At 41.3% G+C, this 25,268-nt stretch overlaps 1 protein-coding gene across 8 annotated transcripts in view; it reads left to right on the forward strand.

Moving 5' to 3' along the window:
- SMAD1 (SMAD family member 1) overlaps positions 1-25,268 on the forward strand; it is an 81,079-nt gene that overhangs the window by 48,428 nt on the left and 7,383 nt on the right. For 7 of the 8 annotated variants that reach the window (XM_043902537.1, XM_043902531.1, XM_043902536.1 and 4 more), the window contains exons 3-5: positions 15,304-15,561; positions 18,288-18,404; positions 21,282-21,503. In XM_043902537.1, the coding sequence (XP_043758472.1) occupies positions 15,304-15,561; positions 18,288-18,404; positions 21,282-21,503 (597 nt within the window). The remainder of the gene's footprint in view (positions 1-15,303; positions 15,562-18,287; positions 18,405-21,281; positions 21,504-25,268) is intronic. The other variant, XM_043902539.1, reaches the window with a different exon arrangement.

The following is a 25,268-nucleotide window of genomic DNA, read 5'->3' on the forward strand; positions in this document are numbered from 1 at the left end:
AGGAACTTGTTAAAACTGACCTGTGTAATATCAGGGGACACCTGTCTCCACTGCTGCCTGGTTGTATTCGTGGGCAAGTGAGGTAGTCTCTACCTCAGTATTCACCCTCGATCAGAGTTGTCATGAGGATTGTTACTGTTCTGCAGTCGATAAATTGTGTCTGACTCTCTGCGACCCCATGGACTGCAGCATGCCAGGCTTCCCTGTCCTGCACCATCTCCTGGAGTTTGCTCAAACTCATGTCCATTGAGTCAGTGATGCCATCCAGCCATCTCATCCTTTGCCTCCCCCTTCTCCTCTTGCCCTCAATCTTTCCCAGCATAGATTAGTTAACATTTGGTACAGCACCTGACATAAGTCAGCAAAATATAAATGATGAAATACAAAGAAACTTGTGAGAAGTACTCATGTTCCCATTTTACTAGTAAGAAATAGGTGTAAAGAGTAAATTCCCCATCAGTTGGCTCCTAAGTAACTGAACAAGACTTCCATCCAGAAGTCCAAAGCTAAAGCCTGCTTCTTCCTTTTAAACTTCTGTGAACCTTATGAAGGACCTTTTCCTCTCCTGATATTTTAAGCTGACACCCTGACTTTTTTTTTTATCTCTAACAAGCTATGAAGTCTCTGATAACATAGCACCTTCCTTCTGTGGGACTTAAGCAAATAAATATTGGGCAGAGGAAAGGAACCTGGGGTAAGGATGGAAGAGGAACTGGAGAGAGGAGCCGGCCACAGTCGGCCTCCCAGAACAGGGTCTCTAGCCCTGCGGGGAAACGGAGGCTCCTGCATCTGAATTCACCCTGCCAGGACCCTGGGCTTCTTGATCTGAAGCCATTGCTTTTTCTGTGGCTCTAAGCCTTCTGACCAAAAAACCTGGACACTGAATTTTCTTGTCAGCTTAGTATACAGCTATGCTGGTCTTCTCTGTATCATTCTAACTTAATCTTCATACTTGAGGATTGAGACTTGCTGTGTCGGGTTTTAGAGGTGGAAGGGATGCTGCTTAGACATCTAACAAGGTGAGAAAATTGCAGTCCAAGTTCCACAGCTAGTTAGAGAGAGACAGGACAGGAAGTGTGGGGCTGCGTTGCCAATAAATACGGTAACCACTCACCTTCCCCACCCAGGCTGCGTTCACTCAGACACCAGAAGGTCTCATCTGTTGTGGGCGGTGAGGTAGAGGAATCTGCCTCAAAACAAGTGTCTTCCTAATTGACTGAGGACTATGCTTCGAGCAAGGTCTATATTAGTCAGCTTATAATAGCCAATCCAAAAATAGTAATATAATTCACAAACATAAATTAATTGAAAAAAAAATTTATTAGTGACCTGTTATATACCAGGTGCTGGATGATGCAGAAGAAAAAAACTCCATTCTCCCCTCCAAGGGGCTGATTGTCTGAGTGACGTAAAGTCAAATTAGCAGTAAAATGTTGCTGATGCCATGATAGCCTAAGCCGCAGTGGGCCACAAAGAAAAGAGAAATTCATTTCTTCTGGGGGTGGGTAGAAAGAACAGGAAAGATACCCTAAAGGAAATGACACCGAACCTGAGATTTGGAAGTATATCAAGTGAGCACAAATACAGGAGCATGAAACGAGCAGGTGGAAACTGCTGGCAGCCTGGGGTGGTTGGGTGAGGAGCAGGGGGAGAGAGTGACCCCAGAGGGTGGGTTGGAGCCTGTGTCTGAGTCTTAGAGGACATCCTGTGGGCGCACATCTTGCAGATAAGATGTTTCAAGGGGATCCCCTTTGGTGTTTGGAAAGAGGGAATCCCCTATTACTTAGGAAATTGGGTTCTCAGAAGTTGATTTCAATTTAGGCCCTTTTAAACACATTACTGACTGGAGAATTTTTGCAGAAACTTAATGCCTGTTATGTGTCTGATCAATAAGGTGTTAAGTAAATTTAACCTTTTTTCGCAGATACTTTTATTGAATACAGTTCATTTCTTTGTTTATATTTAAGTTTTATTCACATGTTCATCTTCTGTTCATGTATGTGTCCTCAAGACTGACTCAGTTCTAATGAGGTAGATGAAACTGGAGCCTATTATACAGAGTGAACTAAGTCAGAAAGAAAAACACCAATACAGTATATTAATGCATATATATGGAATTTAGAAAGATGGTAATGACAACCCTATGTGCAAGACAGCAAAAGAGACACAGATGTAAAGAACAGACTTTTGGACTCTGGGAGAAGCCGAGGGTGGGATGATTTGAGAGAATAGCATTGAAGCATGTATATTACCATAGGTGAAATAGACTGCCAGTCTAAGTTTGATGTATGAAACAGATCACTCAGAGCCAGTGCACTGGCACGACCCAGAGGGATGGGATGGGGATGGAGGGACACGTGTACACCTGTGGCTGATTCATGTCAATGTATGGCAAAGCCCACCATAATATTGTAAAGTAGTTAGCCTCCAATTAAAATAAATTAATAAAAAAAAAAGAGTAATTGATACATTCCTCAAAAGTAAATAGTACAAAGTGAAGGAAGTAAAGTTGCTCAGTCGTGTCTGACTCTGTGCGACCCCATGGACTGTAGCCTACCAGGCTCTTCCGTCCGTGGGATTTTCCAGACAAGGGTAATGGAGGGGGTTGCCATTTCCTTCTCCAGGGGATCTTCCCGACCCAGGGATCGAACCCCAGTCTCCCACATTGCAGGCAGACGTTTTACCGTCTGAGCCACCAGGGAAGCAAATACTACAAAGTTGCTCTCTTTAGACAAAAATCATCTTAACTTTTAAAAAGATGTTCTCTCCAAAAACTAAGCAGAAGAATGAAAAGAGAATGTTAAATACACAATCTCTTTCCAGTCTTACAGTACTGAGTACAGTCATCTGGTGGTTATTATAAGCAGACATTGATTCAAACCCTGGCCCTCCGCTTAGCAGCTGTGTGACCTCGGACGTGTCCCAGAGCTGGGCTGAGCCAGCTTCTGCATCTGCCATAAGGATTCGGGATCTGTTATAAACTCCGGGTGGGCGGGGACAGTGACTGTACCCGCCGCATCCCGCCCAGAGCCTGGCCCCGGGGTTCGGTGAGCGTATATGGAGTGCCCAGCTTCACACCCTCCCTTCTGCCACATCACTACCAATACACACAGAAGATAAAGTGCCCCCATTCAGGGACTTGGGGCTCTATTTGCGTTAAAATTTAACCTCAATTAAGTGTCCTGAGAATCTTTTCTTCAGTGTAGTTTCCCTGACATATCCTGAGATCAGGAATTTTATTTCATAATTGCATATACTATTAACTTTTAAGTAGTTTTACCCTCTCCACCACTCTTTCCTGGAAATGTTTCTATTGAGGAGGTCACGAACACACACCGAATCGAGGGACATCTGCTTGGTACAGTTGTGATCCTGGGCACAGCTGCTCTGGCAGGTTGACTACCCTCCCCCCCCTCACCGCCCCCCCCCCCCCCGCCACCTGTTTTCAGAAGAGAATTGAGGCCGTGGGACCTGATCCCAGGGACCTAAGCTCCCATTAGCCCTGGACCACCATCCTGCTCGCGGGTGACCTCGCTGACTGTCCTGAGCAAGGTATGGTCTGGCACTTGGGCACCATGATGCTCCGGATGAGCAGCAGCAGCAGACTTGCCCAGTTCACGACTAGAAGGGCCCTGGGCCTTCAGACCCCTTGCTCTGCTGAGTGAGGAAAATTGAGACCCTGGGAAATAAGTGACTTTCTCAGAGTCACAGAACTAATAATTATCATCATCAGGCTAGAACTTGGGCATCTCCAGTGTAACCTGAAGTCTGTTTCCAAGTCTTCAGAACTAAAGGGTGTTTATGTACTGCTGGGTTGCAGTCAGCTTATTTGCCATCCTGTCTGTGTGGACAGCCTGGCAGCTTGGTTATCAGAACTCTCTTGTGTGTGAAAAAAAAATTTTTGTCCATGAACATTTGGCCAGTCGTAGCCTCATCTGCCTTCATCTGGTTACAAGACTACTTTATGCAGATGACTTAGTGATAGAATTTCAAATACTTCAAAATCTTAAAAACGTTCACAAATCTGGAGGGTATACAAGAATACCTTCCACAGCCCAGCCCCCGTCTCCGGTGTTAACTGTTGTTGTTTCTTTTTCATTCCTTTTGCCTATGCCCTGGTAACTCAGAGAAGCTGAGTCCAGTGGCAGAATCACAAATGTCTCCTGCATCTTGGTTCCTGAAACAAAAATACATCCTGAAACTTTCTTAGTTTGGTTTCCCTATTGACTAGAAAAGGGATTTTATTTCATTTTTTAACTGAATGGTGGTGGTGGTTTTAGTTGCTCAGTTGTGTCCAGCTCTTGCACCCCATGGACTGTAGCCCACCAGGCTCCTCTGTCCATGGGAATTTCCCAGGCAAGAATACTGGAGTGGGTTTCCATTTCCTTCTCCAGGGGATCTTCCCGACCCAGGGATTGAACCCACATCTCCTGCCACTGGGGAAGCCCCAACTGAAATAGATGCATAAATACTTTGAAAGGCAGAAATTTGACTTTTTTTTCTCACGAGCGATTAGGAAAAGATACATACAGCAGTTAACTAGGAATTTTTGAGTCGGTGGAGGGAGGTGTAGTGAAATTATCTAGGAGCCTTCCCCCTCACCCCTCAAACTAGAATCCACCTGAAGAGATGGTGTGAAAACAGCTCAGGTTTTTTGTTTGTTTTACCCAGGGTTAGGACTTCTGAAATATAAGGATGTTACAACACATTCTGATTTTTAAATGATTTAATTCAAAAAGAAATTTATGTGCGTAAAGAAAGTGTTTAAACATTGGGCCCCTCTTCCAGAGGAGATTCGCAATTCAAATGAACCAGCGGGAACGGTCCTTAAAGGGAAGCTGCAGACTTGAGCCGTTCTCTCAAGTTGCCAAGTAGGAGTAATTTTATCAGTGTGCCGAGGAAAAGGGTTCCCGGAAGAGCCAGTGCTCCCCTGTTTCTCTTTTCCCTAAAATAGAAATAGACTGAAACCTGGAAAGAAATACTAAGGAAGATATTCCTCACTCTTTCCCTTCCTATTTCTGACCTGAGTCAGATGTAGACTTTGCACATCTCACTCCTCTCACCTGGCTCATCAGCCTCTCACCCAAGAAATAAGAATTTCATAGAGGTTTGTTTACACGTAGATAATTGGTCTGAGTATTTTTTCTTTGCTCTTCCCCCAGTAGCAAACATAGCTTCATACTGAAATATTGGCTGAAATGAAAGGAAGAGGAACTGGAAGTCAGGGAGACTCTGGGTCAGAGCATGCATCTCCTGTCCTTCAGGAGTCAGCGCAGGCGAGGCGCCTGGGCCTTGGTTTAGAGCAGCTTGTGTGTGTAGACCTAACCCTGCCTAGCTTGCTCCCCCCCCATCTCTTCTCTTTCACATTAATACTTCATTCCAGGACTAGCAGCTGTTTCAGACCCCCATACCATTCCTAAATTTAGTCAGTTATTGTTTATAATTTGGATGACCATAAAATTTGCTGTCCAAACTAGAACACTTTGGAGAGTGATGTGCTAAGTCGCTTCAGTCGTGTCCAGCTCTTTGCGACCCCGTGGACTGTAGCCCACCAGGCTTCTCTGTCCATGGGATTCTCCAGGCAAGAATACTGGAGTGGGTTGCCACTTCCTTCTCCAGGGGGTCCTCCCAACCCAGGGATTGAACCCGTGTCTCTCACGTTTCCTGTATTGACAGAGGGGTTCCTCACCACTAGCGCCACCTGGGAAGCCCTTTTGAGAGTGACATTGGGTCCCCTATTAATAATTCCATCAGAAAACAGCTACAGGCTGGGACTGTCCCAGGCAAGCCAGAATATACAGATATCTTATTTATAATTTTCAAGCTACACGAATCAGATTTGATAGTGATTCACCTATTAGCATCATCAAGGAGTTAGAAATGTTTCATAATTGAACTTACTCAACTAGACTGGAGTTTTCTCCTGTGAGTTGTGTGACCTTAACTTTAATTTGTCCAGAAGCACTGCTAGAATTTATTCTACTCACTTATCCCTTAAACAGACTGCATCAGACAGAATTTAACATTCTTGGAAAGTTAGTCATCAAGACAGCAGAACCTCAGGGGTTGAGAGTGCCTGTTGCCTTTGTTTGATCCCAACTCTCCACCCTTTCTCTGGGACCTTAGGTAAGTTATCCCCTCCAGCTTTCTTATTTGCAGGGTGTGATAATGTGCCCAGCGTGGTTCCAGACTTAAAGTAAATATCAGTGGTGGTAATCTGAACTTTGTAGATTTTAGTGATCGCCTGAAAACCAATTTGATGAACGTCTCCTTGCTTCTACGTAAATACTCTTAGTTCTAGAATCTAGCTTTATATCTACCTCCCTCCTTGCTGTTACTTTTTACTGTAATTTTCTGAGAAATTGTAACTTGCTAGTATTATGACGACGAGTAAATAGGAAACCCGTACATTCACACCACCCCAGCACAGCATGCCTTGCCAGGTACTCAGAGCCACAGGTAACATGGCAGGAGCGTCTTCCCAGAGGCCAGTTATACTGCCTTGTAAGTGGTTTAAGACACCACTTTCATGTTTGATAAATAATGAAGAGTAGAGTGTAAGCTGTATATGGATTGATTCAGATCAATCAAAATGTCAGTGTAATTTCAATTCCAGTGGTGCTGCTGGGACCCCAGCTGGATCCACTGTCCTCTGTCACTGAGGCGTACTTTGGTGGAAAATGTTGAGAAATCCTGGGGAGATGGATCTCAGAAACATCCTAAGGGTATTTTAAGAGGGTTTGAAGCACTGGTTGCTGCTGTTATTGGAGGGTTAAATTGAACTTTTGGTAAATTGGACAAAAATGTCCTCTTCCTAGAGTGTATAGGAGGATATCCATTTATTTTTTTACCTTGAAGTTCTGCTTAGTAACTTTGAACAGCCCACAGAAGACGTTGCATGCTTTAAATGTTAATCGCCACTTTAGCGTGAGACTTCTTGCAGCTCTTTACTTTTGGTATCTTCAGTTGGATTTCACTGTAGGAGCTAGTGTATCTGTGGTAGCAAACTAAAGTTCCTTTCCTGAATGGGGATTCTGAATTGGGAGATGTACATCTTACAGCCCCAGAAGAAGACTCGGTAGGATACAACTGTCTTATTTGAAAATGTAGTAGAATTTGAGAACTCCAAGGAATGGTTACCAAACCTTGAACATAGGGTTGGAAAAGGAATAGATAATGGAACATTTTAACCGTTTATTTTTTTAACTCGCAAAAGATGGTTTTGAATTGCCTCTTTACATTTATTTTTTGACCAGCTTTATTGAGGAATAATTGGCTCAGAATAAACTATACATGTTTCAAATGTACAGTATGATTAGTTTTAACATGTCTGTGAGAGCATCAGCACAGTCGAGACAATGAACTGACTCCTTGCCTGCAGCAGTTTGCTCCTGCTCCTTTTCAGTCTCTCCCCCCAGCCCCAACCCTCCTCCACAGACCGCTGCTGTGTTTTCTGTCCCCATACACTGTTTTGCATGTTCTAGATTTTATATGCGTGGGATCACACAGTATATAGTCTTTTTCTATCTCCCTTCGCTCAGCATATTATTTTGAGATTGACCCATGTTGCTATGTGAATCAGTATTTCATTCCTTCTTATTACTGAGTTGTTACTTCATTTCTAAGTCCAGCTCTTTTTGTGACCCCGTGGACAGTAGCCAGCCAGGCTCCTCTGTCCGTGGGATTCTCCAGGCAAGAATGCTGGAGTGGGTTGCCATTTCCTGCTCCAGGGGATCTTCCTGACCCAGGGACTCTTGGGTCTCCTGCATTAGCTGGTGGATTCTTTACCACTGAGCCACCAGTTGTTCAGTCACTAAGTCACGTCCGACTCTCTGCGACCCCGTGGACTGCAGCACGCCAGGCTTCCCTGTCCTTCACCATCTCCCGGAGTTTGCTCAGGTTCGTGTCCATTGAGTCGGTGATGCTGTCTAACCATCTTACTCTTTGCTGCCCTCTTCTCCTTTTGCCTTCAATCTTTCCCAGCTTGAGGGTCTTTTCCAGAGTTGGCTCTTCACATCGGGTGGCCAGAGTATTGGAGCTTCAGCTTCAGCATCAGTCCTTCCAGTGAGTTTTCAGGGAGCCACCAAGAAAGTCCCTTATTATTGAGTAGTGCTCAATATGGGCTTCTCTGGTGACTCCGCTGGTGAAGAATCCCCTGCCATGTGGGAGACCTGGATTCGATCCCTGCATTGGGAAGATCCCCTGGAGAAGGGAAAGGCTACGCACTCCAGTTTTATGGACTGCATAGTCCATAGGGTCACAAAGAGTCAGATGATAATTAGAAGGTACTGTTTAAAACTGACCCACCAGACAGTGTAAGGTTAAGTAAGGAAAAAATGGAAGACATTAAAAGATACAAATAGAAAAATCATCATATAACAGCAATATAAAACCATCTTTAGAGTTTCCTTTTTAAAAAACACAAAGACAAATAATTACATCACATAGAGAAATATAGTAAATATAATACAATAACTAACAAAAAATAACATGACAGAATTGATACCAAGCATGAGTCATATCAATAAATAGGCTTAATCACCTATTAAAATTAAGAGATTTTCAAGTTGGTTCATAAAGCAAAACTTTATGCTGTATTCAAGAGACCCATCCCTCCCCCCACCCAAGAAAAGTGATTAAAAAGCTAAAAATCACGGAATTGGTAAAGATATATCAGGCACCTGTAAACAACAAGTGGAGGGTTGTGATTGTGACGTCACACAAAACAATTCAGAAGCCCAAAAGGCACTGACGCAGACACTTCAGCTCATTATTGACTGGGGCGTTTTTGCAGAAACTGACATGGTGGGTGATTGTTTTGTAAGTGAATATTGAAATACCCTCGTTTGAATAAATAACTTTTTTTGCACTTAATGTATTTATTTGAAACTTTGTATGTCTCACTAAAGCATTCTCATGTTTCATTGGAGTGTGATAGCAATATAGCTGACATCTCTGTGCAGAACAGAACGTCTGTTACACATACACCACGTGTCACTGCACTTTCTCTTAGAAGAGCAGACTCTACACTTTTGGGCAGCATTTTTCTTTTAGTCTTCTGGGTATTATTTCCTCTGGAATATGTTCATTTATTTTACCTGATAGTTGAGAAGGTGGATTTCTTCAGGGGCTCTTTTAGAAATGAGAGATTTCGTGATGTGTCATTTTTTAAGATGTAAAGTTGCATTTACAATCTACACAGGTTGGAACAAAGACCTAACAGAGTGAAATGTGAATGATTATGACAATCATGAGTTGTGTAATGAACGCTGAATCAGTTTTAAGCTCTAAAACTTCATGATACGTATGGTCAATGATATGTTACAGTGAACATATATGCACCAAATATCACAGCAACCTCCTGTATAGAGTATGGGAGGAAAAACAAATAGAAACACCCCAATAATAGGAACTTTAATACACCAGTCTAAGTATATGACAGGTTATGTGGGAAAAACCTAAGTAATCAGAGCAGCCAGAGGTTGGAAAACTGCCCACAGGCCACGTCAAGTCTGTTGGTTGTTTTTAGAAGTAGAGCTTTTTAACGCAGCCACACCCAGCTGCTCTCCAGGTGCGGTGCCCAGACTTCTCCCTGCAGTGACTTCTGGTGCCGGGCACAGGCTCTAGGGCTCATGGACTTCAGTAGTTGTGGCACACGGGCATCGTTGCTCTGCAGCGTGGGGAATCCTTCTAGATCAGGGACTGAACCTGTGTCTTCTGCATTGGCAGGCGATTCTTTACCCCTGGGCCACCAAAGAAGCCCCATTTCCATTACTTTTGAACGTTGTATTGACACTACCAATCAGTTCCGTTAGGCACAAGAAAATAATTCGAAAGGAAGAAGTAAAATTAGCTGTGGGAGACATGATCATTTGCTGGAGAACTAACTCTACAGTGAGTCAATGATAAAAATGACTGAGACAACAAAAGAATTCATCCAGACAGTTACATATAAAATAACATAGAAACGTCAATAACCAATATAGAAATAATTACCAGATAGAAGGTATAAGTGAAAGTGAAAGGTATAAGGTAAAAGTGAAAGCTCCATTTAAAATAGCAACAGAAAAGATAAAATACTTAATAAACTTAATAATACTTAATAAACATAATACAGTGTTATAGATTAAATTCTGTCCCCTGCAAAATGTATCTGTTGAAGCCCCAATCAGAAGTACCTAAGAATGTGACTGTATGTGGAAACAGGGCCTTTAAAAAGTTAAAATGAGGCCATTGGGCTGGACTCAAAACCGACTGGTATTCTTGTAAGAAGAGGAGAGAGGGACATACATACAGAGAGACACCAGGGAAGTAATATGGAAGAAGCACGGCAGGCAAGTGGCCGTCTGCAAGCCAAGAAGACAGGTTTCAGAAGAATCCAACTTGCCAACACCTTACTGGTAGACTTCCAGCCGCCAGAACTTTGAGTAAGTAACTTTCTGTGGTTTAAGCCCCACGGTCTGTGGTATTTTGTTACGGGCAGGCCTAGCAAACTAATACAGATAGTAGCTATGGAATAATCCTGAAAGATGCAAAAGTAGACCTAACCTCCCCAGTTCTTGAATAGAATATTTTGACATTATAAGATATTAATTCTTACTAAGTTAATGTTTAAACGTAATGTGATCCCAGTAAAAGGACCAATAATCTTTTTTTCTGGAGGTCGACAAGGTGACCATCAAAGTTCATGTGAAAAAGTAAGCATGTGAGTAAAACTGTGAAGTGGACTGTGAGAGGGGACCAGCCCTACAGATATTAGCATATACTGTAGTCTCTGCGGGGCTTCCCAGGTGGCTCAGTGGTTAGAATCCGCCTGCAGCACAGGTGATGCAAGAGACATGGGTTCAATCCCTGGGTCGGGAAGATCCCTTGGAAGAGGAAATGGCAACCCACTGCAGTATTTTTGCCTGTAAAATTCTATGGATAGAGGAGCCTTGCAGGCTACAGTCTGTGGGGTTGCATAGCATCAAACTCGACTGAGCACACATGCACACATAAAGTCGCTATAATTAAACCAGTGTGATACAGGGCAGTGGACTAGAATGGAATGGGATGGAATGTCTGAAAAACACACCCCAATATACGTGGAAGTTTATGAGAAAGGTGGTACCTCTGACCACTAGGACAGAGGTGGGCTTTTTAATAAATGGTATTGGGGCAGCTGGCTAGCCATTTGGAAAGATAAAATTAGATCTGTTTCTTATGGTATAAATAAACTGGGCTCCAGATGAATCAGAGATTTAAATAAATATGATACCTTACATGCATTGGAAGAATGCTTGGATGAATTCCTCCTTACAACCTGGGTGTAGAAAAAGACTTTCTATGACTCAAAATCCACATGCAATTAAAAAAAAAAAATTTGATTACCAAAAAATAAACTTGCACATAAGCAAAATCAAGAGGCAAACTGACAGACTGTGATAAGTTATTTGGAACATAATATATCATGGGCTGATATCTCTAATATATATAAGATATATATATATAAGATATTATATAGATAATAATGTATCTTATATAAGATATTATTATATCTTATATAGATGAGATACAATATCTATAATATGGATAAGATATTATATATTTGTCTATATGTTTATATGATTTATCTTTAATGAAAAATGGAAAGACCAAAAATGAGCAAAAGATACAAGCAGACATTTCACAAAAGAAGACTAAAATAGGTCTTCTGAAGTACATGAAAAGATGATCAACATGAAAAGATATATATAGAAATATAAAAGGGCACCAAAATGCCTACCATTTTTTCACCCATCCAATTGTCAAAAACGTAAAAAACCTGACAAAATAGTCTGTTCAGGAGACTTTGGGGGACAAATCATTTTCATTTGTTGCTTGTAGCTATGCAAAATGGTACAACCCCTATGCATAGATACTTGATGATAACCAAATTATATCTGTATTTACCCTTTCACACAGTATTTCCACTTTGAGGATACACCTTTAACAGTACTACAGTACATGCATGGAGTTACTCATTGCAGTATTGTATATAATGGTTAAAATATTGCAAACTACCTAAATGCCCAGATATAGGAAACAGGTTGAATAAACTATGGTGCTGTTAGCTATAAAAACAAATTAGGAAGATCTCTATAGGTAGTATGAAGTTAATTCTAGAATATGCTAAGAGCCATGTCACTGGTAAAGATGCTGGGAAAGATTGAAGGCCAAAGGAGAAGAGGATGAAATGGTTAGATAGCATCACAGACTCAATGGATGCGAATCTGAGCAAGGCCCGGGAGATAGTGAAGGACGGGGAAGCCAAGCGCAAGTCCATAGGGTCTCAAAGAGTAGGACACGACTTAGCGACTAAACAACAGCAAACAGCTGAAAAAAGCGAAGTGCAGGGGCTGCCTTTCTTCTTAGTAATAAAGATGAAATAAGAAAGCAAACATTTATCTTCTGATTTCCTCAAGAAGATGCACAGGAACCAGAAAAAAAAAATGAAATAGATTATGCTCTGAGGAGATTAGATGGGCAGACTGAGTGAATTGTAATATATGCATATAATGAGGTGTTGCACACAGCACTGGCTGGATCATGCAAGCAGCATGTTGAGCTAAAGCCAGACACAAGGGTGTATATGATTCCAGTTATATGATTACATTTTACTATAGATGTGTGATACCCCAGTACCTTTTTTAAGTTCATTAAAATATACCTGTACCTACATCAGGAGTGGCAAAATCATCTCACCTTTTAATTATGAGAAGTGAGGAAAAGGGTATTGATCTTGTCAAGTTCATCTGTAGAGTGCTGCTTTGTTATAGCTGGTGGTTCACTTCCGAGGTCACAAAAGCTGATTGATCTCACCTGTGGTGTACACCAAGGGCAGACCTGTGCTTTAGAGCCAGACAACAGACAACAGGCACGTACGCAGAGCATCCACCGGAGGTGCAGAAATACATGGCCTTCCCCTGCCACTGTCGTCTGCAGGCAACGGGGACGAAGGAAACGCCCAGTTCTAAAACCCTTAGGCAATAGGAGTTGCTAAAACAGGAGCCCAAGTAAGGTGGGAAGGGGAGGGTGAGAGAAGAGAGATGGAGAGCTGAGTTTTCTGTTGCTGTCTGGTGCTCCTGTTGGTAGGAGGGTTTAGAGGCCAGTATTTTCTGGCTGTTAAAGGTAAGCATCAGAATGGTGACTATAAAGGCAAATTGGGAAGCGGTAATTCAAGTTGTAACAGCTGAAAGAAAAAGGGAAAGTGATTGTGGGTAGTTTAAAGATATTGCACTAGTTCAGGGCATGTGTCTTATTTTAGAATATATTGGGTTGACCAAAATGTTCATCTTATGGAAAAACTCGAACCTTCTAACCAACCCAATAGATTTCTATTGGTGTTGGGAAAGTGCTTATGACTATTGGAAACTTTTTCTTCAACCAAAGTAGTTTACATTTCAAGTAATTACTGAAAGGTAAAAGGAAGAATTATGTCTTTTCATCTTACTTTTTTCTCTTCATGGGTTGTTTTTTTCTCTTAATTGAAGTATAGTTGATTTCAGTGTTGTGCTCGTTTCAGATATACAGCAAAGTGATTCTGCTATATACATACATACACACACACACATTCTTTTTCAGATTCTTTTCCATTATAAGTAACAATTATGCTTTTGATTCAGACAAACTCCGTCACTGTGTGAAAAAGGAAATACATTTATTACACTAAAAAGATTTGTTTCTAAGGGATAAAATTGTAGGGAAATCAGTGAATCTTATGGAGAATTGTGGAGACCTTTAAGATACAGCATATGAGACCTTTTAACACCTTCAGAAACTGATTTTTACTTAAACAATTTTCAGCTCATGAATCAGTTACAATCCAAGTGTTAAGAGCACTTTTTCCTGTAGAAATGGTATAAGCCATGGGTAGATTGACTGGAAGGTCCTCAAAAATCTGCTTAATTCCTAATGCCACTAAACACGATTTCTTGGGGGAAATGCATTCTGAGTCCTAACTCCCAACAACATTAACAGATTTTAAATCTCCCGCTTTCCCTCTCATGAAGCTTACCAGATGGACTGTTCTCCTTCTAACCATGGCCACAAGAGCAGTAGGGATTCCGGGGACCTGTGTTATTGGCGAGGAGCCGTCTGGTGACCCTGGCAAGAAGCTTGGGAAAACCCAGTTAGGGTTCTGGTAGCTGGCCCGTCCCTTCCCTTCTCATCGCCCTTGTGGTGGCTTTGCCTCTGGAGTTTTCTGGAGATTGAGAACCACCATACTAGTTATTGACTCCTTAGGTTCCTAACACATGGAGCTTTGGGGAGTGATTTGACTTGTCTTATTTCCTTCTCTACTAGTGCATACATTTTTTGGACCTTTGTACCTTGGGCATTCAGTAGGGAAAATGCAGATTGTATTGCTTCCTTTGCCTATCAGGTAGTGATAAGGATTGCTGAGAAGTGGCAAATACATTCAGATCCTCAGAGGAAGGTGTTCATAAAGTGTGACTACTAGGACACGCTATGAAGTCTTTTCCCACAAAACATCATATTTTATCTAATTAATTCTCTTCATTGGCGTTTGGATTTTATACTGCTCATTGTAGGGATCCTCTCAACTTTAGTTACTATTAGCACACTTTCTGTGGTTTAAAGTGAGCTGATGTGTCCATTTAAAACATCTGTGGTGAGTAGGGACCACCCTGCTGGTCCAGTGGCTGGGATTTTGCCTTCAAATGCAGGGGGCACGGGGTCAGTCCCTGGTGAGGGATCAAGATCCCACGTGCCTCGCAGCCAAAAAAATCAAAACAGAAGCAATATTGTAACAAATTCAATAAAGACTTAATTTTAAAATGTTTGTGATGACTAATTCACAGCATTCAATAAATATTATTAACTCCTAAGTGTGAAAGAGTTAAGAGTTACCTCCCTTTTCCATCGGGGAGGTAAACTAGAATTGTCGATGGCAATGAGTGTTCTTAGTTGTGCCTTGGTTTTTAGTGGGTGAGAAAATTAAGAATCAGGAAACTTTTAACATTTTTCACGTAAAAGAATGTATTTTGCGGACTTTGCCTGGGCACTCTGTGATGCTGCAGCTCTCTGGCTAGGCCATCAATGATTCTGAGCAGACCATCGTTTTTACCGCATTTGTTCCCGAGTGGGAAATGGCTTTTCATTTGAATGGTGCTTTTGAGTTGGCAGTGCAACAAGGTTCAGATAACTTGTGACTTACAGATTATGTTTCAACTTTGTTGTGTTTTAGTGTGACCTTATTAAAAGCTTTTCATCATTCTGATTTTGTACCCTCTTTTTTTGTTTTTGCCCTTTCCCCCTTTCCAGTTCTTCCTCCAGTACTGGTTCCAAGACACAGCGAATACAACCCTCAGCACAGCCTCTTAGCGCAGTTCCGCAACTTAGGGCAGAACGAGCCTCACATGCCACTCAACGCCACTTTCCCGGACTCTTTCCAGCAGCCCAACAGCCATCCGTTTCCTCATTCTCCCAACAGCAGTTACCCCAACTCTCCTGGAAGCAGCAGCAGCACGTATCCTCACTCTCCGACCAGCTCAGACCCAGGAAGCCCCTTCCAGATGCCAGGTAGGTCGCCGCGTTCGGTGATGTTCTGTGGTCAGTGAGACGCGTCATCACAGTGCCGTGAAGCCGGGTTTCCTGGAACGGGGAGAGCTCGCAAGCCTTGGGCCATGGCACCGTGCTCTAAAACGCAGGATACAACTTTGAATGAAAGGAGACACCTCGTAGCCAAGCAAGGCGGTGTTTTATTTGTCCAGCACAGATGCTTGAATATGTTTTCGTGTTTGATTTTTGGAAGGTTTTGAAACAGCTGCATCCTTCTGGGAGTGGCATGGTTGTTCCAGCCTTTGCTCTTGTTAAAAGCGAGCGGAAAAAAAATAGCACGCCACACACATTTGCTGTTTTCATGCAAGGGGAAAAAAAAACCCTGTCATAAGTGCAACCTCAGAAAAGATATTTCCTGGGGGATCTAACACACACACACCCCCACACACTTAATTAAATTCGTTTAAGTGGTGATGTAATCCTGAGAAACATACACTTGAACAACAAAGGACTTGCAACAGAAGTACTGGAAACCATCTGCTTGTTTAACTTAGCAAAGACAAAAGACCATTATCCTTTTGTAGCCTTCTCTGAGGGTGTAATGTCTGTCAATTAAATGATTAATTAGGACATTATATTTTTCGAGTTATAGGTTAATAAGCCAGCATCTCAGAACAATAAAAATGATTAGTGCCAGATTTCTAGCCAGTCAGCCTCACAGGGGGTGCATTAAGCAAAGATACACTTGACATCTATTAACATTTCAAGAAGGGAAAAGGAGTGGGCAAGCATGTTTAACATATTGAAATGTTTGGGGGCAAATTTGAATCCAATAGCAGAGCTAGTGTCTTCTCAAAAATTGAAAAGTGGCCCATACTTGATATTCGTGTCTTTTATTTATGTATTTAGTGCTTTTTTACATTTTAAGCCTGTTTATATTGAACTTGCTTGTTTTTCAATCAGAAACTGTTTAAGATGAGGATGGGAGATAGATTTCTTTCAAAATCCAACTCATATCATCTGGTGATTTCCTGTCCCCTCCTGGACCCACTGAGTTTGAGGAACAGGTTGGAGGCAAGGAGATTGTTTGGGGCAGCTTTGAAGCAGTGGCAGACTCAGGGTAGCCCCAAGAGTGGAAAATACTGAAGATTATTGCTTGAATTTACACCTTGTCCCTGGCTGTCAGGGATTAAGGCCCAGGCCAAGTAGAGAAAACTTGGAGCAGAGAAAGCTGAAGGGGTGGGAGGAGGGCCTCATGGAGAGAGCAGAGCATCACCCATAGTATCCGGTCCTTCCCACCGGAGCTGATGCCACAGGGGGTTGATGAAGTTTTCACCAGCCTGCTTGCAGAAATTTATTGGATTTGGTCTCAGAGGAGGCTCTTTGTCTTCGTTTTTGGCTGGAAATAAAACAGAGGCAGTGTTACAGCTGCAGGGAAGAAGCTGAATTTTAAAAAGCTGTAGAAAGGGTAGAAAAGGCATCCGGATCAGGTCCCCGGGGTCCTGTCTCTGTGCTCTGGGGCCTAGCTCATAGCAGCTGGGGGCTCAGAGGGTGGGGGTTGGGGGAGACGGTGGAAGTGGCCAGGGTGTGATTCAGCAGGAGAGTCATTCTGGGAAATCACTGAGAAACTCTGCAAGAGCCGTGTTGGCTTTTTCTCTTTGACGGTTGCCCTGAGTGGTGTCAAGTACTCATCCAGGCTACGGGTTAAGGTAAAACTCTCTCCTGCTCTGTCGTATGTGCTAGATGGTACCATGGGCTCGCCATGGCCCTTGAGGAGTTTGTTTTTCCATCACAGAGGATTATTTGTGGGAAAGCCATACCCTTTATTTTACTTAAGAAAGTACAAGGCTGGGACTTCCCTGGGGGTCCAGTGGTTAAAACTGCCTTCCTGTGCAGGGGCTGCAGGTTCAATACCTGATGGGGAGCTGAGATCCCACATCCCCCTCATGGCCAAAAAAAACCAAAACATGAAACAGCAGCAGTATTGTAACAAATTCAGTAAAGACTTAAAAATTGGTCCACATCAAAAAAAATTAAAAGTGAAAAATGTGAAAGCACAAGACTTGTGTTAGTGTTGTTTCAAAAATCACGTTGTTTGCGTCTTATTTGCCAGTTGATTGTGAACTTTCCAGAAGAAATGTACGCAAAAATTCTGAAATAGATGATTGTCTGACAAACTGATTTATTTCCTCTTATTCTGCTGCTAGAGGCTAGTGATAGGAGTGGATAGGAAGTTATGGAAATTCACAGTTTGAGTCAGTAAGTTGGCTGTCGTGAAACTCAGTTGGTAAATTCCTAAGAGCCCATAGATTTAATGCATGAGACCCTGAAGCTCCTTTTCTGAAGAAGTCCTGTGTAGCTTTCAAAAGTTTTCCATCCACCAGGGAAATGACAAAATGCAGAGGTCCTTTGAAAGTGGGTTGTGTGCAAGCACGTTTAAATGCTCTTCTGATTGTTTTAAAGAGGAGTGATCCTGGGTAAGCAGACAGCTTCTAGCACTGGTATACGATGCTTTCCTCCCACTGAATTTTCACTACAGTCATATAAGAATATGAGATGGTAGCCATTTTCAAAAAGCATACACCAAGCCCAATGTTTGTATCATTCAGTCTTCAGATGGGGAGGGTGAAGTGGCTACTTAATTTCTTAAGAATTTCGGCGTGGAAGAGAATATATGTTTTAAGCTTGTGTGCTTGTGTGTTTACTAAGGATAAACAAATCTTTTTTTTTTTTTCCAAATTTTGTAGCAGATACACCCCCACCTGCTTACCTGCCCCCTGAAGACCCTATGACCCAGGATGGCTCTCAACCCATGGACACAAATATGATGGCGCCTTCTCTGCCCTCAGAAATCAACAGAGGAGGTAAGATGAACTGCTGCTTATTCTCTTTTTAGAGTCTGAAGTTCTTTGTCCAAATGTTGCTTTCTCTCACAAATTTTTATTAGTCTTGAAAAAGATAGCTGTTTGAAAAACAGCACTTACAGTAAGAGAATTTTAGTAGGAAGATTCCTTGGATTACAAATAAGCCTTTTATATGAAGAACAGACACACCGATTTAGCTAATGAAAGTCTAAATATAATTGTGCAGCCATCTGTTTAGAGCCTTAGTACTTAATACTTCCAAATTGATGATAAAACAATATTTTTAAGTGAAAGACAAAGGGATGTTGAGGGGGAGAAAAAGTCAGTATAAAATTGAAGTAGAGTTTTCACTGGTGATTTCCAAAATGAAAAGTTCATATAACAAGGCTTTCCAAAAGCTTCTTTTGTTGTCAGGATAAATATTCATAAGCCCCATCTTCTTTCTGGCCCTCATCTAGCATAGTGGCAGCTGAACCAAACTAATAGCATTTGTTCCCTGCGTGCATGTTTCAATTAATACAAATTGAAGGACTTCTCAGGTGGCTCAGGGGTAAAGAATCTGCCTACAATGAAGGAGACACGGGTTCAGTACCCGGGTTGGGAAGATCCCCTGGAGTAGGAAATGGCAACCCACTCCAGTATTCTTGCCTGGAGAATTCCATGGACAGAGGAGCCTGGCGGGCTACAGTCGGTGGGGTCACAAAGAATCTGACACGACTTAGTGACTAAACAACAACAATGCAAATTGAAGTTAAAATAGAAGTTCATTATTAGGTATGTCTTATTTCATTGTTAGCACTTTTTTAAGTAAAGGACTGGAAATAACCTGAGACTTTGTCAGAAGTCGCTGATATTCTTTAAGTTTTTCAAAGTTGATGATGAACTCAGAGAACTTTCCTTCAATGTGCAGTGCAATAAATTGGAAGTTACACCTTTTTAAGGTGTAAACATTTCTTATATCTTTTTTATTGGCTATGTGTTTCATTTTTTTACTGACTCTGGATTTTTATAATCTGTGAAACATCCTCTCAAACATACAATTATGAGCTGACAAAGATTCTGGTTGGGGAAAATCACTCCTATCTCACACATCTTTGGAATGTGTATTTGGGGAACAGAAGAGAATGGGCACAGCCTGAAATGGTTACGAGCATGTGCACTTGCGGCCATGGTTGTTAAGCCCATACTGTCTGATTTCGGAAAACAGACCTTTAATCGGCTTTCAGATTTTTCCTTTAAATGGCTTAAAATTGCTTCCCCATTAGAAAGTAAGTTTACAGTTAATGTTTTTCTAAGGACTGCTGGCTTTGTTGAACCTTGGTGGTTTTCCTGGAACAGGGGGTCAGCACACTGCAACCCACAGGCCACGTCAGCCTGCTGCCTATTTGTATAAATAAAGCTTTATTGGGACACAGCCATGTTTATTCATTACGTATTATCTGTGACTGTTTTCGCACAGCTAGGGCACAGTTGAACAGCGGCCTCAGAGGCCATATGGCCTCTAAGACCTTACTGGCCTTTTACAGAAAAAAATTGTCAGTCTCCAAGCTAGGTGAATAGTACTTTGATCCTGGTAGCTGATTAAAGCCTTCTTTTAATGACGTTGCAGCCTTCTTTAAGATTTGGCACCTGTAAATCTCAAAGAACCTTGCTAATTGACAGAACAGCTGATTGACATGGGATGACACTTAGCAATCATGGGAAGATGGTGTTTGTTTTCAACTCACCTGCTTAAGTGTATAAAGCAGCTAATGTATGGATGGATTTTTTTAATGATTATTTTTCTTAATTTCTTTACCGTATTCTAAAGTAAAGGGCATTTTAATATTCATGGAGGTTGATGTTCAGAAAACAGAGGTCATTCTCCTTTAACAGAGTTCATGCTTCCAACATGGATTTTCTTTCTTTCTTTTTTTTTTTAATGATTGTATACTCCAGGCTTCATAAAAAAACTTCAGATCATTACATATTGGCACAGTGGAAATATATGGTTTGTATTCCTGGAATCTCTAAAGCAGTGATAGAAGAGGTTTTACTGCAGAAGGAACTTATCTTTAGAACCTTTTAGCTGCAAATGTTTAGAAGTATGTTCTGTTTGGAAATTTGTTAGTCTTAAGAGATTTGACTTAACAAGCTGCATCCTGTCAGTAAAGTTGGGTAATTTCCATTGTTGGCCCATTCTGGGAATGGAGAGACAAAACACACCTGCTCTGCATGACTTAAAGCAAATATAAGGAAGTTAGCATGAAATCTGGGTGAGAGAGATATGATTCATCCAGGAGGAATGGCCAGCTGGCAAGATTTCTTCCTGAGTTTGAGGACTGGAGCACGGCTGTAACTGTGAGAGTTATTGGCGGCGTGAAGTCAAGTAACTTCTTATCAATAATTAGAAACTGATTTTTCATTGCTTTGAACAAGCATCGGCATACTGAGGCGTTGTCCAGAGTCATTCCTTTTTTGTGCCAGCACCTTTGGCATATTTCCTGTCCTCTATTGTTCTCTCTCCACTTGTTTTTTTTTCATTTGCCACTTGTTGCCTTTCTTTAGATGGTGAGCCAGGGTCAGTGGTGGGGTCATTTCCATTTTGGCAAATTATAGAGCCAGCAGTGTCCCGGGAGTGTCCAGCACATACCGCTGGAGTGCTTAGCTGTCGTCTTGTTGATCCGATAGCCATCAGAGAAAATTATCTTCCAATGAAAGGTGAATGCCCCACTTAGCAAGGAGTCCCTGCTTCCGAGATCAGAGATAAACTCTGTACCTGAGGTGGCTGTGTCCCGTCTTCATTCCATGACCCTGAGCCAACTTTACGCCACAGTTTCAGTTTTCGAACGCCCGGGGCACTCCTCATGGCTGACTCTAAGCTTTCCTTTCTTACAGATGTTCAGGCAGTTGCTTATGAGGAACCGAAACACTGGTGCTCCATCGTCTACTACGAGCTCAACAACCGTGTGGGCGAAGCGTTCCACGCCTCCTCCACTAGCGTGCTGGTGGATGGTTTCACCGATCCTTCCAACAACAAGAACCGCTTCTGCCTCGGGCTGCTCTCCAACGTTAACCGGAATTCCACCATCGAAAACACCAGGCGGCACATTGGGAAAGGTGAGCCTTCACTGGAGCTTCCCTTGAACGTCTGTCTGTCGTGTTCTCCTTCCCCCAGGACTGAACGACAGTCATTCTTGGAGCCAACGCCAGATAACATACACCTGCTCCAGTTTATAAATAGTTTTTCAGTTTGTGTCATCAGGAAGTTCATTTCCCAATCAGTGATTTTTGTGATCTACTGACTCATAATTGTTATTTAATTAGTTGAAATTGTGATGTGCTATTTGGGGATACTATTCTGTCATATGTTTTGCTGCAGAACGAAATAGCTGTTAAAAATTCTTTACAACCTAAAACTAAAAGCAAATGCAAACAAGTAAACTCTAATGTATTTTAAGTGGAATACATTAACTTACTGGGGAAAAAAAAATTCAAAATAACATGAATATAGTAGTAATGCAGGAGACCTGGGTTCAATCCCAGGATTGGGAAGATCCCCTGGAGTAGGAAATGGCAACCCACTCCAGTATTCTTGCCTGGGAATTCCCATGGACAGAAGAGCCTGGTGAGTTGCAGTCCATGGGGTCGCAAAGAGTCAGACACAACTGGGCGACCAACATAGTATTTGCATATCCTTGGCCTGGGCCAGGTAAGGTAGAGTGCCAACAAACATATCCTGAGCTCGCTTGAGTAGTCTTGATTATTTAGTGGCAGAATGAAAGAAACAGTTATGAAACTTTAAGATGTATTCATATTATAAAATTAAGCAAATGACTAAATGTGTGGATGTTGTGGGGACCCTGGGTTTTCACTGTGGTATAAGAGACGTAGAGCTGTGGAGGAGGGGAAAAATAAACCCTGTGAAAGTTTTATTGCTGAAAGGGTCAAGAGGCAAAGATACCCAGCAGTAGTAAGCACATCCAGTGATCAGATCAACTTTTCTTGACACCATGCTGCTAGAGAGGAACCCAGCCTTTGGAGAAAGGGCTGATTTCAAGGCTGGAACAGGTGGGCACAAAATGAGCGTAGAATGTTTTGTTATGTCCAAAAGTAAAGAACTATGTACGCACGATGGAGACATGTCACAGGAACCAACTCGGAGTGATTTCCACTGCCAACTTGGATAATTGTAACACTGAAATAATTAAATACAGTGATGAGTTTTAAACCACTGGAGAACAATAGTAATTCATAAGTCCATACCAATAATAGGTAAGTAAATGACTGGCGAAAGCTGATGGCTAAATATAGTGTGAGGTGGTGGAAAGTCTCCATTTTGCAGCCCATCAGGCAAGAATTGTCAATGGATGCTAAGTATAGAGAGAATTTTTTTATGAGAATCAGGGTATTTGTATGATTTTTAAGTATCTCCTCACAGACTGCCTATTACTTACAAGGGAGAGTAAAAATCAGTTATTGTATCATGGAGAAATTGGAGAACAGCTTGACTAGGTGATCAAAATAACCATCACCAGTGAGAGACAGATGGCTGTCATGTCTGCAGCTGTGGTACCCTGGTGAGGAGGTAACATCACCTACAGAGAATTCCAGTTGAGAATGCAAATCTGAATCTAATCATAGGGTACCTTCAGACAAACCACAGATGAGGAACACTGTATTAAAAAGGGTGACGAGGGACTGTATTCTTCCAAAATCTCAATGTCAAAAGACAGAGATGTGAGAATATTCCAAATTAAAAGACGCTAGTGAGATAGCACAGTTCTGTAGTAATCTGACCCTGGACATGATCCTGTACCAGACGGGGAAAAAATACTACAAAAGTTATTCTTGGGGTTAGCAGACAAAGCTAGAATATGAGTGGTAGAAAGGATAGACATAGTATATCAATGTTAAGTGTACTGGCATTGCTAACTGTACTGGCTTGTAAAAGAAGACTCCTGTTCTTAGGACATACATAGGGGTAAAGGGCCATCGTGAAATGGTTCAGGAAGAAATCATATATGTCTTTTACATTTATAGATCAATAGAGAGAGACATCTATCCATCTGAGAGTCCTCTGTCAGAATATATACACACGTGTGTGTATATGAGGGTGTGTGTGGAAGAATAGATGGAGGGTGGTACCCGTGGTGAACATATGGAGTAAATTGTCACAACAGATGAATCTGGATAATGGTTATATGGGTGTTCTTTGTTCTGTTTTTCTTTGTTGTTTGTTCTGTGTCTATAAGTTTGAAATTATTTCCAGAGTAAAACTTTTTAAATGACCTCTTGTGAAATTTAAACCAAATTAAAAGGTTATTTAATAGATCCTTAAAAGACATTGGAGATGCAATTGAGCATTTAATCCTGGAAACAAAAATAACTCCTCTTAAAGCAGGAATTGATAGATAGTTCCTTAGTATGGTTAAGGCAAAAAAAAAAATCTAAACTACACATTTAATGATGGAATGCCAGAACTTAAGGTTCATAGCATATAGATATCTTCCTGTGGTCTGTAAACCCCTGAAACTGTATCTAAACACAGTTTTGCATGCATTTGGGACAGAGGAACATATTTTTCATTACGTTCTAAAGTTGACCATTACTGCACAGTAGTAAAAAGCCATTGTACTCTGGAACATTCCTAATAACAATTAGGAAGAAAACACGGATTCTGAGAATGCTGCTAAAATTGTTCCATGTGCCTTGACTAGAAGCACTCAAATGAAGATTTATAAATAATGGAAATAAGCCAAATTACCATTATTTGTAGATGATATGATTGATTGATAATATTCGTGGGACTGGGTTTGAAGTGAAATTAGAAGGCCAAAAACTCTTGATGTATTTTGCCAAATTACTTTCCAGGAAGTTTTTATTAATTTTCAGTCATACCAGAAACTTATGAGTGTCTTTCCATTTTTACTCATTCAAAATTACTTACGCTGATTGTGTCTAATAAAATGATAGGATTGTTTATCTAGAAACTGCTAAAGAATCTATTTTTAGAAATTGTATGCCAGTTTTCTTTAATCTGGCAATAACCAGTTAGAAAAATATAATGGAGAGAAAAAAAATCACATTCTAAGTAGCAACAGAATGCATAAATAACCTGAACCAGCGATATATGAGAATTATATAAAGAAAACCAAATTTAACTGAGAGAGAAAGAAAATTTGAATAAATAAATGGCAGTCGGTGTTCCTTAAAGAGAAGACTTAATATTGTGAGAGCATTATAAGGATATTCTAATTCTTCCTAATTTAATTCGTAGTTTAAAACAATCCATGTCAGAATCACAGTGTGATGTTTTCTGAAAGTTGGAAGATGTATATTATGCATATTTTCTGGGAGTGTGTATTAAAGGGGCTTCCCTGGTGACTCAGATGGTAAAGAATCTGCCTGCAATTTGAGAGACTCGGGTTGGATCCCTGGGTATAATTTAGTGAAAATAGCTAAACTTCTCAATGGAGGAGTAAAGAAAAGAATCTTGAGGTAAGGGTTAATAAAAGATTATGAAGCTACAGTTAAATTAGTAGACAAAGCAACTGAATAAAATAAATTCAGGCTGTACTATATATAAAAGTTTAATGTGTGTTAGGTAAAACATAGCAAATTGGTAGACTGTTTCAACGGTCCTGTAATAACAAAGTTAGCTTTGCAGGGAGACTAAGAGTAAGAATCCTGACCTCATTCCACATATGCAGGTGGGTTAATGAGTTGAATTATTTTAATTCAAGCTATTGAAAAGTTTGAAGAAAACATGCTGATCAGAGAGGCAGAGATTTTCTAAGCATAAAAAGCAACAGAAAAGTTTACAAGAGATTTGTCTGTTTAGAGATTTCAGACTTCTGTGGGTTAAAGAAAAACAACAGCATG

Source organism: Cervus elaphus, chromosome 5 (assembly GCF_910594005.1).
Source record: "Cervus elaphus chromosome 5, mCerEla1.1, whole genome shotgun sequence".
Classification (NCBI taxonomy): Eukaryota; Metazoa; Chordata; class Mammalia; order Artiodactyla; family Cervidae; genus Cervus; species Cervus elaphus.